The sequence below is a fragment of the Netta rufina genome (assembly GCF_964035555.1).
Source record: "Netta rufina genome assembly, chromosome: 13".
Lineage (NCBI taxonomy): Eukaryota > Metazoa > Chordata > Aves > Anseriformes > Anatidae > Netta > Netta rufina.
Window position 1 is genome coordinate 10,525,003 of NC_140136.1, and position 14,584 is coordinate 10,539,586.

A 14,584-nucleotide genomic window follows, 5' to 3' on the forward strand; every position below is an offset into this window, starting at 1 on the left:
ATAGGAAAAATATGGTGGAGAAGGTTTTAGGATCTAAAGTGTGGGAAGAGCTGGTGAGATGTCCCAGTGGTGGGACGGAAAGTAGCACGTGGGCTGAAGTGGAGAGAGAATGGAAAAGTTTGGAGGGAATAGAGGAAGGTCTCGGTGAGGATCGTATTTGCTTTCCTTTCTCTCTGAGCTTTTGTTTTGCCCTCTTTACTGCTTTTCTACATGTGATGGTATGGAATTTTTCTGCTTTTATGCAGACTTCCATGTGCGTGTTTTCCTTCTGCCTGTATGGTTTTGCAAAGGGTGGGGCTGTGCAGAAAGCTTCCCAGTAATCCATGGGGAGAGGTGGCTTCAATACTGAAATGTTGTGGCTCCCGTGGGATGGGTAGGGGATGGTAGTTTGTGGGAAGTGTATGTGAATTTATTTTACCAGTCAGAGGTGCTAATGAATGACAAAAAGACATGAAACAGAACCTTGAATGCTTTGGAGAAGAGCTGAGAAGTCTTTCTGTACTTTGTGCTAAAAGTTTGCTGGCTTTCTGCGCGAGGCGGCCAGAACAGGACCCGAAGGAGGGATGTGTCTGGGAAGCTCGGAAGCTTGTCAATGGGTGTGATGGAGTCAGAAGTGGCTGAAGGATGACCTGGTTTAATAAACAGAAGCTTAGAACAGAATGGGAAGCTGCTGTTTTCTTTCTGTCCAAGTACAGAAAAAAATCCTCAGCCTTGAAAGGATGAGGAGCTAATTGTGTTCCTCAGATGAATGAGAGCATTCGTAAGGGGAGGTGCTGGATGAATTACAGCTGGAATTGAATCGATAATGGTTTAATATTAACTGTAACCAAATTAATTTAGCGGCACTTTGCTGTAGACCATGGAAGTATATGAATTAACAAACCAAGAAAAGGACATCAAAAACAGTTTGTAGAAAGATGTAAGTTTTGTTAGTGGCATGTTGAAAAGTGAGATCTACTCTTACTTAAATGGCATTAAATGGAGTTAATAAAATCCAGCACGTCTGTGGGCTGCCTTTTAAGAAATGTTTAATTTACAAGAAACAGTTATCAGATTCAAACAATACAGCTAATTGTAAATAGTGCTTTGGAGGTGTTTCTGTAAAGGGTAAAGCATACCCTAAATTACCATTGGTTGTAAATTAACTGGTTTTACAGTGAGGATCCTTCCGATACCAGAGGAATTGGTTGAAACTGTAAAAGAGAACAAAAATGGAAAATGCTAAATCTGTTTATGATGTTTCTGGAATATTAAAGTACTTTAATGTGTGAGGAATGAAGGAGGGGGGAAAAAGAGATACCTACACTGGAAGCAGACTATGCAGAAGTTGGAGGTAAGGGAACTATAAAGTACAGGGTACAGAAAGATAAGGAGATAGAGATATTTTTTTAATTATATGCAAAATTAACCAGGGAGGGAAGATAAATGATAATTCCTTTGCAATTTCAAGCAGTGATGGGAAGAGTCCACAAAAGAAGCATTGCAAATGAGAACTTACAATGAAATGTTTGTGTTACTTTTGAATAATTATTTCACATATAATTAGATTTAAAAAAAAAAATATCTGCAATTTGCTGCTTTGGAGCCTGCTTTCTTCATGAGAATACTAAAAACATTTCCATGTCGTTGTTTGTGTCTCGGCCCAATATAATTTGGACCACAAAGGAATGTAAAACGAAGAAGTAGTGCACAAGATTGAAAGGATGTCTGAAATCAGAGGTGCAGCCAGCTGGCAGCACAGACAGCTATGCCACACGTCTTTGTCACTGAGCACCTCCTAAAAACATTGGGTTCTTGGTCCCACTGCTCTGCAAGTCAGAGTCTTTTTTCAGTCTCTGGCCTAATTTGCTCTTTTCCCAGTTGGACTTGTGCTGCTGTGGAGTAATGTTTAAACAACCGAAGTTTCTGTCCCATCGCACCTCTTGCCCCCCTGCTTTCTTGCAGGAAGCAGAACGCACAGAGCACTCCCAGCTCCCCTTCTGTTGTCTGTGTTTTTCCTCCTGTTTCATTCCTCTGAGGAAGGGTGTAGGGTGGGTGTTTTTCTTTTTCTTTTTTTCTTTTTTTCTTTTTTTTCTTTTTTTCTTTTTTTCTTTTTTTTTTTTTCTTTTTTCTTTTTTTCTTTTTTTCCTTTTTTTTTTTTTTTTTTTTTTAATTTTATATTAAGTTTTCAGAAGTCCTGATCATTTTTGTTTCAATATCAGGGGGAGATAGAGATTGGAATTATGGAATTGGAGAGTAAAATCTTGTGAGGGAAGGACTGAGCCATCGCACAGCCACCGTGTGTCACCAGGGCCCCGGGGAAGTACGGGGGTGCGGGGTCATGCCAGCATCTGCAGCGACAGACGGGAAGCAGATCTTTCACGTCACTCCTGCACTATTTTTCCTTTGCCCAACTGGGGCAGAAGAAGGCAGAAATGATTTCATTTTGGGCACGGACCGTGAAGTTACACACCCTGTTAGGTTAGAGGAGTGAAGCTGTGGGGTCCTGAGGAATAAAGGCTGCAGAACACAGCCCAACAGTCCTTGCTTCGTGCTGTGCCAGGGGGATTACAGCAGGGAAGAGGGTCCTGCAGTGAGTGAGCGCCAGAGCAGAAAATGAGTATCTTGTTCATTCTTCAAATATAACACAGGGCAGAGTGGTCTGGTGCTATTTCAAGGTGCTTCCACCATCTGGTGAGTTGGAAAATTGTACAAAAATGGAAAAGTTATTTAAAAAAAAACCTGTCTTGTGTAGAGTGAATGGAAAAAATATAACTTTAGTTCAGGAGGAGACCATGAAATCCAAGTATTCAGCCTGGTCTGGATTGAAGCACAATGATTTTGTGGCCGTGGCAACTGTTCTGTGTAATCTACTATTTTGAGAAATTGAATTAAGGTTAGGATTACTAAAACATTCCTTGTATCTGCTTTTTTACTGTGATAGTAGAGGATGTAATTTCTTTGTCTGTGGCCTTAAACTATTAAATGTAGCAGTAAAGCTGAATCCAAATGTTTCTTTTTCCTGTTTTCCAAAGGATTCACCCCCCTGAGTACTTCAAGAAAAAATATGCCGTGGATGAAGTCCACTACGTGACTGAGGTGAGTTGTCTTTGTGTATGAATATTTTTCTGTGAATCCAAAATGGACATGTGGCAGTGATTTTACTCCTTATAAAGCATTTTTTTTTAAAATTAAATTAAAATAAAAAAAAGGCTGCTACTTTGAGCTGAACACTAAAGTCTTAATCCAAAGACCATCTCATAAATAAGTCTGGGGCATCATGAGACCTGTCAGTCTGTATCTTTATCCAACAGAAACATGTTGCTAAATACATTTCTTTTTTTCAATGCCTTGGAGATTTGAGGAGATTGCTGTCAGGGAGATTGCATGTTTTAACTCTGACTGAGAGCCTGCACTTATTTTATGCATTCAAAGAGCTTTGAGGAATAGCTGCCTGCTTACCTTATTCTTAGTTCGTGTTGAATCACTCTAATATTTGACTAAGCAACCATTTTCATATTTTTAAATGCAAGTGTGACTTCCTTAGTCAGGTTTCTCATTTTGTTTTTGAGCAGATGTTTATATACTTATGCACCTGGCCAGTCATCTTTTTTTTTTTTTTTTGAGGAAGGCTCAGCAGGATGAGGGCAATATTCCTGCCAAGCTCTGTGGTTGATTTTCATGGAGAGCAGCTTGAAAAGGAAGATTCTGATATTTCTGTCCCTGCAGAACACTAACTATGACTCACAAGACGCAAAACTTTTCTGTAATCAGCTGTGAGGATGTTTCATTTCATTTTCATAATGAGTCTAATTAGGAAATGAAGTTTGATCCTGTATTTCAGTAGTTGGGGTGGAGGAAGCTGTGCAGAGGTTGCTTTTTGACGTGAGTTGGAATCACACAGAGTGCAGACACTCCTCTGTCAGGCAGTGAAAATTGCAAGTGGAAAATGCATGTTTTGTTTAAAAAATAAAAATCAAGTTTATTTTGGGTCACTTTAGTTGCTTTGGCTGGCTTTCCACCAATAAATGACTTTATTACAGTTCTGTTCTTACTGTTTAGAAACCTCACTGATGAGGAAAAGAGCTCATAAGGTGGAGCAGTACACTTTTCCAACATAAAGGCCATGTTCCACCTGGACTACTTGGATTGAATTTAGCGGCAGCTGAAGCCTGCAATTAAACTATTTAGCTTTCAAAGGTTCTGTCTATAACTTTTGCCTGATTTGCCAAGGAAGTGGTTTTCTACCATCAGGATACTAGGGGCATTTTGCACAGGATGGTTTTATGTCAACAAATGACCCATTTCAGTAGGCATGTAATCCTCATTTTTCATTAAAAAATGAAATTTGGAAATGGTATTTTTATACCTCACTGCCATATGCTTTATTTTATTAATATTATTACTATGCTATTAAGTTATCTTAAAGTTTGTAGAACTGTGCCGCATGGAATTATGTTGTCTGTTCATTGCCTCAAGAAATGTTTAGTTCGGTGCCCATGATTCTGCAGCAGCTCTCGAAGCCCAGTTGCTATTCGTGTATTGAAAGGGCACCATCAACTTAAGCACTGCATCTCCCTAAATATTTTATGATCTGCTGATTCTTGTTGCAGGTGTCATGTAAGAGTAAAATATCTGAAAGGTATGAGAAGAATGATTTTGTCTTTCCAAGTTGTTTAGTCTATATACAGTAAATTTTGATGAAATAGGTATCATTGTAATTATGAGGAAGAAAAAGAAGTAATAATAATCTAAAACTTCTTTTTAGATATCCAATGTCTTGGCTTCGAAGAAACCTTCTGTGCTTCTTACTTTGGTGAGTGATACTATTCTGAAGAGTAACTACCAGTTTCCTTCAAAAAGGAGATCAGTTCATTAAATCCTTCTATACACTGTCATTCCCTCCCTATCTTTCCCTCCCTATCCTTGCCAAATTTGAGGCCATCTGTCTGTATTAATGTATTCTTCTGGCTCCTCTATGACCTCAGGATTTCTAACCTCTGGGTTTCTAGTCTATGTTCTCAAAAGCTTTACCTGTGCTCTGAAAAAACATGACAAGCCTATCTAATGTTGACTGTGCTATTCTCCAACCTCTCTAATGCTGCTCAAGCTATGTCATGAGCATATCTGGACTTTTCTTTGGGTACCCCATAAGGATTCGGGGAATTCTTATTGTGCATATACTGGGTTGGTAATAATAACTTCTGCAAGAAGGGCATGATGGAATGCCTGCAAAATATTCAGAAATGGGCTTGCTCTGGAAGTGGGATGAATGAGTGGAGGTAAAGCCTGCAAACTGCTTCTTGCCCGTCACCTTGTCCCCAGCTTTTTTCCGCTGATGTGTTTGGTAAACCTCTCTCGCTGTTATGAGTATCTGATTTGTTGTCTTCAGTCTATATAAGAAATGATTTGCTGACTCCGAGCTTTCCCTTACAGCAAATGCAGTGGCAGCTCCTGGATTTCTTGTTTTCCCATGATAGTTGCCAGACAAGTCTTACAAAAAATCCCTCCTTAGGCAGACGTACAGTATAAGATCTGAGCTTTTTATCCATTAAGAAGATGTCCTAAATACAGTCTTCAGTCTTTTTTCCACACTATGTATTAAAAAGATGAACCTATAGTTTTATTTCATGTTCTTTCAGAGAAATGAGAGTGAAAGGGAGTATTTGTCCATCTTGCATTCCTTATTGTGCATTTCTGCGCATCAAGTTGTTGATCAGTTGTCTCTCTGAGAGCGTCCCATTGTAGCTGGGAATTTACACAGATTTCTTGTTGAGAGGATGGAGCTGTGATGCTTTCACATTCCTCCCACTGCCACGATGGAATTCATAGAGAACGGCAGAGCTCTTCTCTTAGCGTTGGCTGAAGGGAGACGTGGTCCTCTCCTGTGGTCTCATTCTAAATACAGAGCTGTACTGCTGCTCCACAGGGTTTCCCATATGCATGTCAGAAGTGTTCGTCTGCTGTGAAGCAGCCAAAATCCTCATGCTTATGCTACTTGCTTGAATGGAAAGCTGTAGGGAAGCGGCATGCAGATTTAAATAGTAAGCATTGCCAAGGCAGTGTGGAATAATTTATTTTTAAATGAAATTACTTTAGAAGAAACCTTGCCTGTTTGTTATTCGTTTGCACTTTATTATCGTATAGGTCTCTTAGCGCCTTTCAAGGCTTAAGGGAATTGGAAATCCAAGCCTGCCATTTTCTTAAGCAGCATATCCTAACCTGAGTTCCATGCTGGTCTCCTTTGAAGCAAATGATATCTTAAATTGGTTTACGTTTGAACAAACTGTCTGGTGATTTTTTTTGGTTGTTTTTTCTTTTCCTTTTTGTAATAGCAATTCAAGGAAATGTACAAGTTTTCCTAAAAACTTAGTGCAGTTATGTTCTCTCCATGATTTAAATTTTAAATACTTGTATTTGGCTAAGAATCATGGTCCTTTTAATCTTTTTTCCCTCCCAAGCGCGGTGTTAATACTGATAGCGGAAGTATCTCCAAAGAAGCTTCATTTGAGGGAATCAGCCAGTAAGTGATACAGCTTTTTATGTATTAATTGTTTTATGGTTATATTTAATTCATTTTTATTTCACATTTAAATGATTCTTTTCCTGATGACATAATGTTGAATGGCAAATCAAATGTATTGATACTTCTTTGGAATAAAACTTTTGACGTGTTTCTAATGATTTGAAAAGTGTGGGAGGTGAGATTTGGAAATCTTTTGCATCAAAGATCATCTGATGTTTTTTGTGTTTGCTTTAAGCAGCTAAAACCAAACAGACCCACCCCTAATTTCTGTTTCCATTTTTAGGGATAGAATATTTGATTTTCAGATTTCAGAAACATGGATTTTTAAGAGTAGCTTCTTTCTGTTTTTGACTTCCTTGTACAGTGTTAAGTCAGGTATTAGGAATTCTGGTATGCACATTTTTTCTGAAAAGATACAGAATTATATGTCCAAAATAAGAGATCACCTTTCTGCTTAGAAATGACCTTTTACTGTCCCCTTATATTGTATTTTTATGGAGTTTGGCTACTAGTAGACTGAAAATGTCATCCTACATGAAGTATTTTGAAAAGGCAGTTAATAAAAATACATCAGAGACTGCTTTTGGAAGTGCGGATGATGACCTCAATTTTGAATTAAATGCAAATATTTTTTTTGATATCCTAAAATGAGATCATTTTTCATTTTATCTCAAATGTATGGCAGAAAAGAAACAAAACTTCCCATTAAAAAGCCTGTTAAAATAAACACTTGTGCTGAGATGTTGAGTAGGTGGCCTCTTTTGTGATCCTTGACTCCTGGTCACCCTGCTGTATTTTTCCTCCATCCACCTCTGTCCGCAACATATTAACTCTGAAGTGATGATTGCAGTGCACAGAATTTACTACAATTCTGGGCAATCATTTGTATAGTCAGATAGCACGTGTTCTCCTGGGACAGTCTTTTTTCCATGTTATGTGAACTGAAGTCTGGAATCTGATCCCATAATTACTTTGTTCTCTCTTCCACAACCTAAATGGAAACTTAATGAATGTCAGGATTATTGGGGACCCTGCTGGCAGACATTTAGACATATTTTGCTGGCCAATGAATAAAATATAACTATTTCAGAACATAATCAAACCATTCTGAATGAATATTTGTGTCCTTTCTGTTGCTTTTACCAAGGAGATATTTAGTTACCTTATGCTGTGCAGGTACAGATGGACTCCAAAATCTGTGCAGAGAGATGCCTTCAGTTTTATCTGAGACACCTCCACATGAAATATAAGCAGTTACTAACTCCAGCAGTAATTCTTTTTGGGAAACATGTACAAAGGTCCATTTGAAGTATCAAAATTCCTTTTTCCTCCTGAATTTCACTGAGACACTGGAGTGTAATTAGTAACATGTTCTATTACTAGTCAACATTAATGTAGGAAGCCACTTGACACTTGACTTGAGATTTTGATAGCGTGTGCTCTGAAGCACTTCAATGGATTAATGGTATTTTCTCTCTGGCTTCCCAGTTTGTGGTAAACATGCTCTTTGTTTGCTCCAATTAGAGTACTTCAGTCTTTAGGGGAGCTTTCTGGCAGTTTAGCAGATAATTCTTTTGAGATGTGCTCCCCCTCTCCACCCCTAGGCACTGAACTGTTCATTTTGCTGCCTTTGACAGATCTGGTTAGTGTCTTCCTCTCTACTCCCATACTTGCAGTATGGGAGAGTGCTCATTGATTTTGTTGTTGAATATTCTGGAGATCCACTCCATCTCACCTCTTCTGACAGATACAGTGCCCTCAAACCACTTCTCACCCAAGTCTTTCCTTGATCTCCCTAACTCCTACTCCTGTCGTCTCGGGGGGCTGTCAGTTCTGTCATTACAGCGCGCTCAGCTTCTGTGCCCGCGGTGCACAGCAGGGAGATTGAACGCTGCAAACCGAGGGTGTGCACGAGGGGTGAACTTCCTTTTAAAGTCTGCGCTCAGATTTTTGTAACCATATGTAAACCAACCAGTTCTGCATTTCTTTTTGACACAGACCTAAACCAAATTCAGCATTGCTGCTTTTGGGTTTCTCCTCCCTCTCGTATATCACATTCCTTTACTGAAACTTGTGTATTTCTAAGGTATTGATCTCTTCTAAGAGTACTAAAACTGTTGAGCTTGTACCAAACAATACATTCTTTCACACCATGCTCCCCCATGCCTACCGGTGATTGCACATTTTCCCCTCCCACTGTCCTTTGCTTGGCGAGGCTCTGGTTTAGCTGTGGGGTTGTACTTTATTCCTGTGTTCTTGTTTGTTTCTGTTTTCTGGCTACCTGCTCAAGATGTATTTGCTTGCTAGGGCTCTTTTGTGTTTCTCCTAGTCCCATTTGTCTTATATTCTCCTAGACTGACTATGCTCCAGTGGTGTGTAGTGTTTTGTGTTTTTTTTTTTTTTTTTTTTTTTCCTATGGATAATTGTGGAAGTAATGTATCACTTCCTAAAAAGCAGAATCTTGCTCTCCTTGCAGGCTGTTCATCTGCTCCTGTCAGAAGCTATTTCTTTCTTGCCCTAATGATGTCGCTTCCCTGCCTTATTTTTTCAACCTTTTGAACTTCTTCTGGAACATAATTATCTAAATTACTAGATTATTTTTTGCAGTGTACTAAATAGTCACTTGGAGCAAAGTGACTACTGTGGTCACGGGTTATTTCTATGCTCACCCTGATGATCACCCCTAAGTTATTTTTGTTCTGCTAGCAATTATCAAACTTGATTCTATGCAGATAACAGAGCCCATAATAGTGAATCATATCAGAACTTCTATTATTTTATGTTATAGCTGTCTTCTGTAGCAAAGTATGCTTTATATTTAAGAGCTTTTATTTATTTATTTATTTAAAGGGGAGTAGGGCTGGTATGTTGCTGCAGTCTGTAGAAATGAAGACTTGCTATACTTGGAAAATTGTCCTGCTCAGTAGTAGATAGTCCTGTGGTTCAGCGGAGGCAGAAGTGTGGGACAGTGACCTAATACCTGGACCATTTGCTAATGTTCTTGCTGCTAACTCCCCTGAAGACGGCTCCATTTGCAACTGCTATGAATCCTACCAAAATTACTTGTCCTCACTTACTCCAGGTAGTGTAAATGTAGAAGGCAGATTTCCAAAGCAGTTCTAATGTATTATTTTCCAGAAATATGAACTTTTGTCTGCCAGTAAAGGCTAGCTCCTTTTTTATTTTCTTTTTCTAATTCATGGAACCATTTTTTCAGTCTGGAAAAATATACAGGAATTTTTAAAATCTAATCATGTGGCTGTTACGTAACACTTGTAAAAATGTTCTGAGATTTGTCTTACCACATAGAAAATAGATTTTGAACTTGTATGCCTAAACAGTAATATGCCACAAACTCCAAAATACTGTTAACAAAGCTTTACTCACCATGTTAGGTGCTTTTCTTTATCCTCAGAATCTATTAATGTAAATGATAGACAGTTCAAACAATTATACTTAATGTTTAATGTTTTTCGATTAATTTATTTGTCTCAAAACTGCACCTGTTGGGTATGATGAAGACTAGCTAACTGCTTGGCCAAGGCTAATTCACTATTGCTGGTAGCAGGGTCAATCATTAGAGGAAAGATTCTCCATATTGAAGACGAGTAGGAATTTCCAACATGTTATAGTAACACATTAGAATAAAGTGTTTTTATTTTTTTTTGTCACCATATATACTTTCTAAACTGACAAAAAAAGACTCATACAGTCTCTTTTGTACAGGAGGCATTGATTTCTAATCTTTTTTTTAAAAACTAATGAAATTGTCTTGCATGTTAAAGGACAAGTGAGTATGAAATCAATTTAAACATGCCATTCAATGTAATATTTATTAGTTCTGTGTTGATTAAATGGGAGTATTGACACATTACAGATTACAACAGTAGCAAATGTCATTTTTTCTTCCTCAAGACCACATCTTTCATCATCAAATATTGTCAATTTGCAAATTGCAGTAAAATGTAGAATTGGATTGCTCTACATGATCCTCTTAGCACTAGGGCAGACCGTGGTTTTTAAAAGTAAATTGATTATTGTCTAGCAGGATCTAAACTTCTGGGTAGGATTATTTTATACAGAACTTTGTGCACAAATGACATGAATTAATCACTATTTGTGCACTCCTGTTAATGATGACATGCTCTTCCCCTTGAGCATATCATTTAACAAGTAACTTCTGGAATGTGGCTTCTTTAGCTGCCTTGTTCCTAATGAAAACAAAGCATAATTTGAGTAATAAGCTTTAGATGTTTAGCAATCATAATCAGGTGATCCTGTGACCACTTAAAGAGTACACATGGTTACCACAAACTAAACAGAATTGAGATGGTTCAGTCCTTAATCGTTGGCTTCTTTGAAAAAGCTACATACAATACATCAGATTCTCTTCTAAATCTGAATTGATGATTTGTCCTGCAGATCTAAGATCTTGTTTTATATGTACAATATATCAGTCTCTCTTTCACGAGGGAGAGCTGCAGTTCTTTTCGTGACCTCCTGCATCCTCTCCACCTCCTCCCCTCCGCACCCTTTTGTTTTAATCCTGTTGCCTTTCTTTTTGTTCAATTAGTTTTCCAAATTGCCACCAACTAGTTTTTAAGGAGCTGCTGCATGGTAGGTGGTCCCAGCAAGCAAGTAAAACTTGCATTTCTGGCAGCATAAAGATAACTTCATGCTGCCAGAAAGATGACGAACCAGTGACTTTGCTATCTAAGGATGCAGAAAGACCCTGGTACAATTAGAATTGACTTCTAAATATTTTTTAATTGGATTTGTGCTTTAGTTGATCCCTTTTTGAGGTATTATGAGTAGCCAATAACCTGAAGTAGATTTATTTTTTCCTTCAAAATTGTGAGAAAATGAATTGTTGCCTTATAACGTTCTTCTGAAGATCTGTTGGGAGCTTTGGAGCATTTTAATTCTCTTAAATGCCCTAATTGAAGAGCCAGCAGTCCAGAGTCAGACAAAAGTATCTTTGATGCAGAACATTCCTTAAGCATTTAAATTGTTAGCATAAAAAACCCTCAAACAATGCTTGAAAATTCGTTTGTGTTCCACTTAATTACTTAACTTCTTACTCCATTGGCCACTGTAATGTTATTGTTTAGAGAGTCTTAAAATAGTTCCAAGAAAGCATGAATAGGTAATGCAGAAAATAAACAGAAAAAAAAAAAAAAAGTTTTGGAGGCAGAAGCTTTCACTTTGCCTCTTCTGCAGATGACAAAAGAAGAGGAGAGGTTATCTGCCTTTTCACAGTCTTCGTCTGAGCAAACATGTTTATCACATGCCATGTTTTGCACAAGCAAAAATTGGAATGTGTAAAACAAAGGGTGAAATTAGCAATTTACTGTACTTAAATTCACTGAAGGGCATTTGGGGAGTGAAGTTAAAATCACAGAAGAGTTTTGATTGGAAAGGACCTCTGGAGGTTGATCTGGTTGCACTCGTAGCAGTGAATTGGTAACTTAAAATTTTACCTTTGTCAAAAGAAATTCTCCAAATACTTCCTGAACATGCTGTTACTCTGGTTTCTGCGTGTTCTTAGAAGCATGTATCTGGTTTAGTCTTACGTATTTCAACATGAAATACTTGCGCAGTGAAGATGAGCGTGTGCTTTCTTCTCAGTGTGAGTTACTCTGATCAGTACTAAATTCAGATCTAATGTTAGCCTTTGCAAGTTTTCATATCCTCAGAGAAGACACATTTAAAAAAAATCAACAGACTAGTAACTATGCCATCTCTGCCTTTGTTTGCGTAGTTGTTTTTTATGTTTTTTTTTTTTTTTCTGTTTCTAGATTCAATGTGAACAACAAAATCCTTCATCCTGAGATTGCAGAATGGTGAGTAGTGTAAAATCTTTCCGTTTGAGTAGTTGAGCATGCTTATATTGTGGACCATTGCTTCAGAGACGTTCCTTAAGCAGAAGCTCTTAGTTTACTATATGTTTTAAGTTTAGTCAGGTTTCACATCGTGGGCTGGAAATGAGGTACAAAAGTAAAAATATGCTTAGGTAACAGCATTGAGAAGTGAAAAATTTATGTAACATTCCTTAAGCCTCGAGTCTGGATATAAATTTTCATAGAATGTGTTTGGAACTAAGTCACATTTGTGTGGATGTGAATTTGTATGAATAAGAATGGAACTGAGGATAATTCATATTCTAGCAATGAAAATCAAAGGCAGATGAAAACTATGTCCGAACAGGTAATATTTAATAAGGTGTTATTACTTCTCTAGGATCTATTTTAACAGCATTAATTTTGTTGAATTATTACTCATGTAGCTATACTTGGTAATTTTAGGGGAATTCTACTACAGCTTATCTTGAATAGAAAAATTAGTGTGTGTGACTAAGTGTATTAGTAACTTACAGCGCACTGCATTTTACCAGCTTTCCTCTTTTGGTCAGTGTTGTTGACTTTGTCCTCAGAATTGCTTCATAAGTAGGGCTTTTTAGTTTTCCATTTAGGAAATTAACTGAAGACATAACACAGAGGATTTTTGTAAATGAATTAGATTTTTATATAAGTGTTTTGAGTGTATTTATCTGGAAATGAGGAAGCAAATCCTTGGTTAAGAGAGATAAGCTGAGAATCTTGAAATACAAACAGGAAAGTGTGCACTCTGGCTACCACTGCTCCTCCTTCTTGCATAATACCATAACCAGGTTCTCCAAGTGACCTGGCAAGCTGTGGAGGAGTGGAGCTACATCTTTTTGTGCCCTGTTTCTTGTCTGCATTCGTGTGTACTCTTGTTAACAGAGAAGGATGAGGGACAGGAAAGGGAACATGGAGAGGCCTGGTCAGATTTCCAAGCTTTGATCTGTAGGTACGAGCGCACTGCAGGGAGACAGAGAATTCATGCTGCAAAGGGTTTTGGATTATGGCTACAAGCTTGTTCCCAGGTCAGCTTTCCTGGAACCATTCACCGTACCAAAGTGTCACCTGATGGTGATGTCTCTGTGGATTGGTATAGGAGAGAGGGTTAAATCTTCAGGAACCTCAGGGATGGACACAGGTGAGGTCTGTGCCTTAAGGTGACCGTAAGGACATAGCAGTAAGGCAATACAAAGGCAAAACTTGGAGATGTTTGTCTTGGTATGGAGAGAGTTTCTTCTGCAAATGGTGAATGCTAGTGCAGAACTCTGATGGTTGCCCTCACTGTGATCTTATTTGGGGAGAAATACTTGAACACTCATATGTACACTCTCTGTACTTGGCTTTGAAGAAAATGGAGTTTTAAGTGAAACCAGAGTTCTTATTTGCATTCAAGAGTGTTTTGAAAAGATTTTATCAATTTTGGGGGCTTTTATTTTAAGTTAAAGTTATGTTAAAGACCATTGTTAGGTTTTAAATATCTGGTGAAATCAGTATGTGAATGACAGGCTCCATATATTAAAATTTCCTAAATTAGAAATGTCCTTGGAATCTCAAGTTACTGCCCAAGAAGCTTTCTTTGGAAAACAGTAACATTTTTAGAATTAAGAACATTTTTATTTTGGAAAGGTGAATTTTTGGTGGCTATTTGATATATGCTAGGGCAGGGTATCGCTTCATTTGAATCATATGCTTGCATTGATGCACACATTTCAAATTCAGCAGCTCTGGACTGTTCTGTTTTATGTGGTACTTGTCAGAAAAACGCCGTTATGTCAAAACTGCCAACGAAGTAAAAGGGCTGAGCTTTCCAAACCAGCCAGGAAGAACTGTGAGCTGCAAAAGACATCTCTAGTATTCTCTTGTCTTCTAATAAAATGTAGAAAAAATGGTTCAATACTGACAAGGGGCAAAGTGTTTGTGGTTAAGGATCTGTTGCCTCCCTTTTTTTTATTCCGTTCTTTTTCAAGATCTCATATTTTTTTCTGACTTACTATGCAACTTCAGAATAAACCAGAAAAGAATTTCACTTTAGACTGAGTATTTTAAGTTCAGCAAAAGGGTGTTTTTTACTTTTTTTTTAAAGTATGAATTTAGACATTTAAACACTTTTTTAGGGTTGTCTTTTAAATCTGATGCTGAATGTATACAGAATTATTTATTCCATTGTTTTGAAAAGAAAACAATCTATTGATTCTAC

General features: G+C 37.8%; 1 protein-coding gene across 1 annotated transcript in view; it reads left to right on the top strand.

Moving 5' to 3' along the window:
- The window catches only part of PEPD (peptidase D), a 133,208-nt gene that overhangs the window by 18,154 nt on the left and 100,470 nt on the right, over positions 1 to 14,584 (top strand). Inside the window, exons 4-7 of the mRNA XM_084294651.1 lie at positions 3,015 to 3,078; positions 4,748 to 4,795; positions 6,441 to 6,502; positions 12,304 to 12,348. Of these exons, the coding sequence (XP_084150777.1) occupies positions 3,015 to 3,078; positions 4,748 to 4,795; positions 6,441 to 6,502; positions 12,304 to 12,348 (219 nt within the window). The remainder of the gene's footprint in view (positions 1 to 3,014; positions 3,079 to 4,747; positions 4,796 to 6,440; positions 6,503 to 12,303; positions 12,349 to 14,584) is intronic.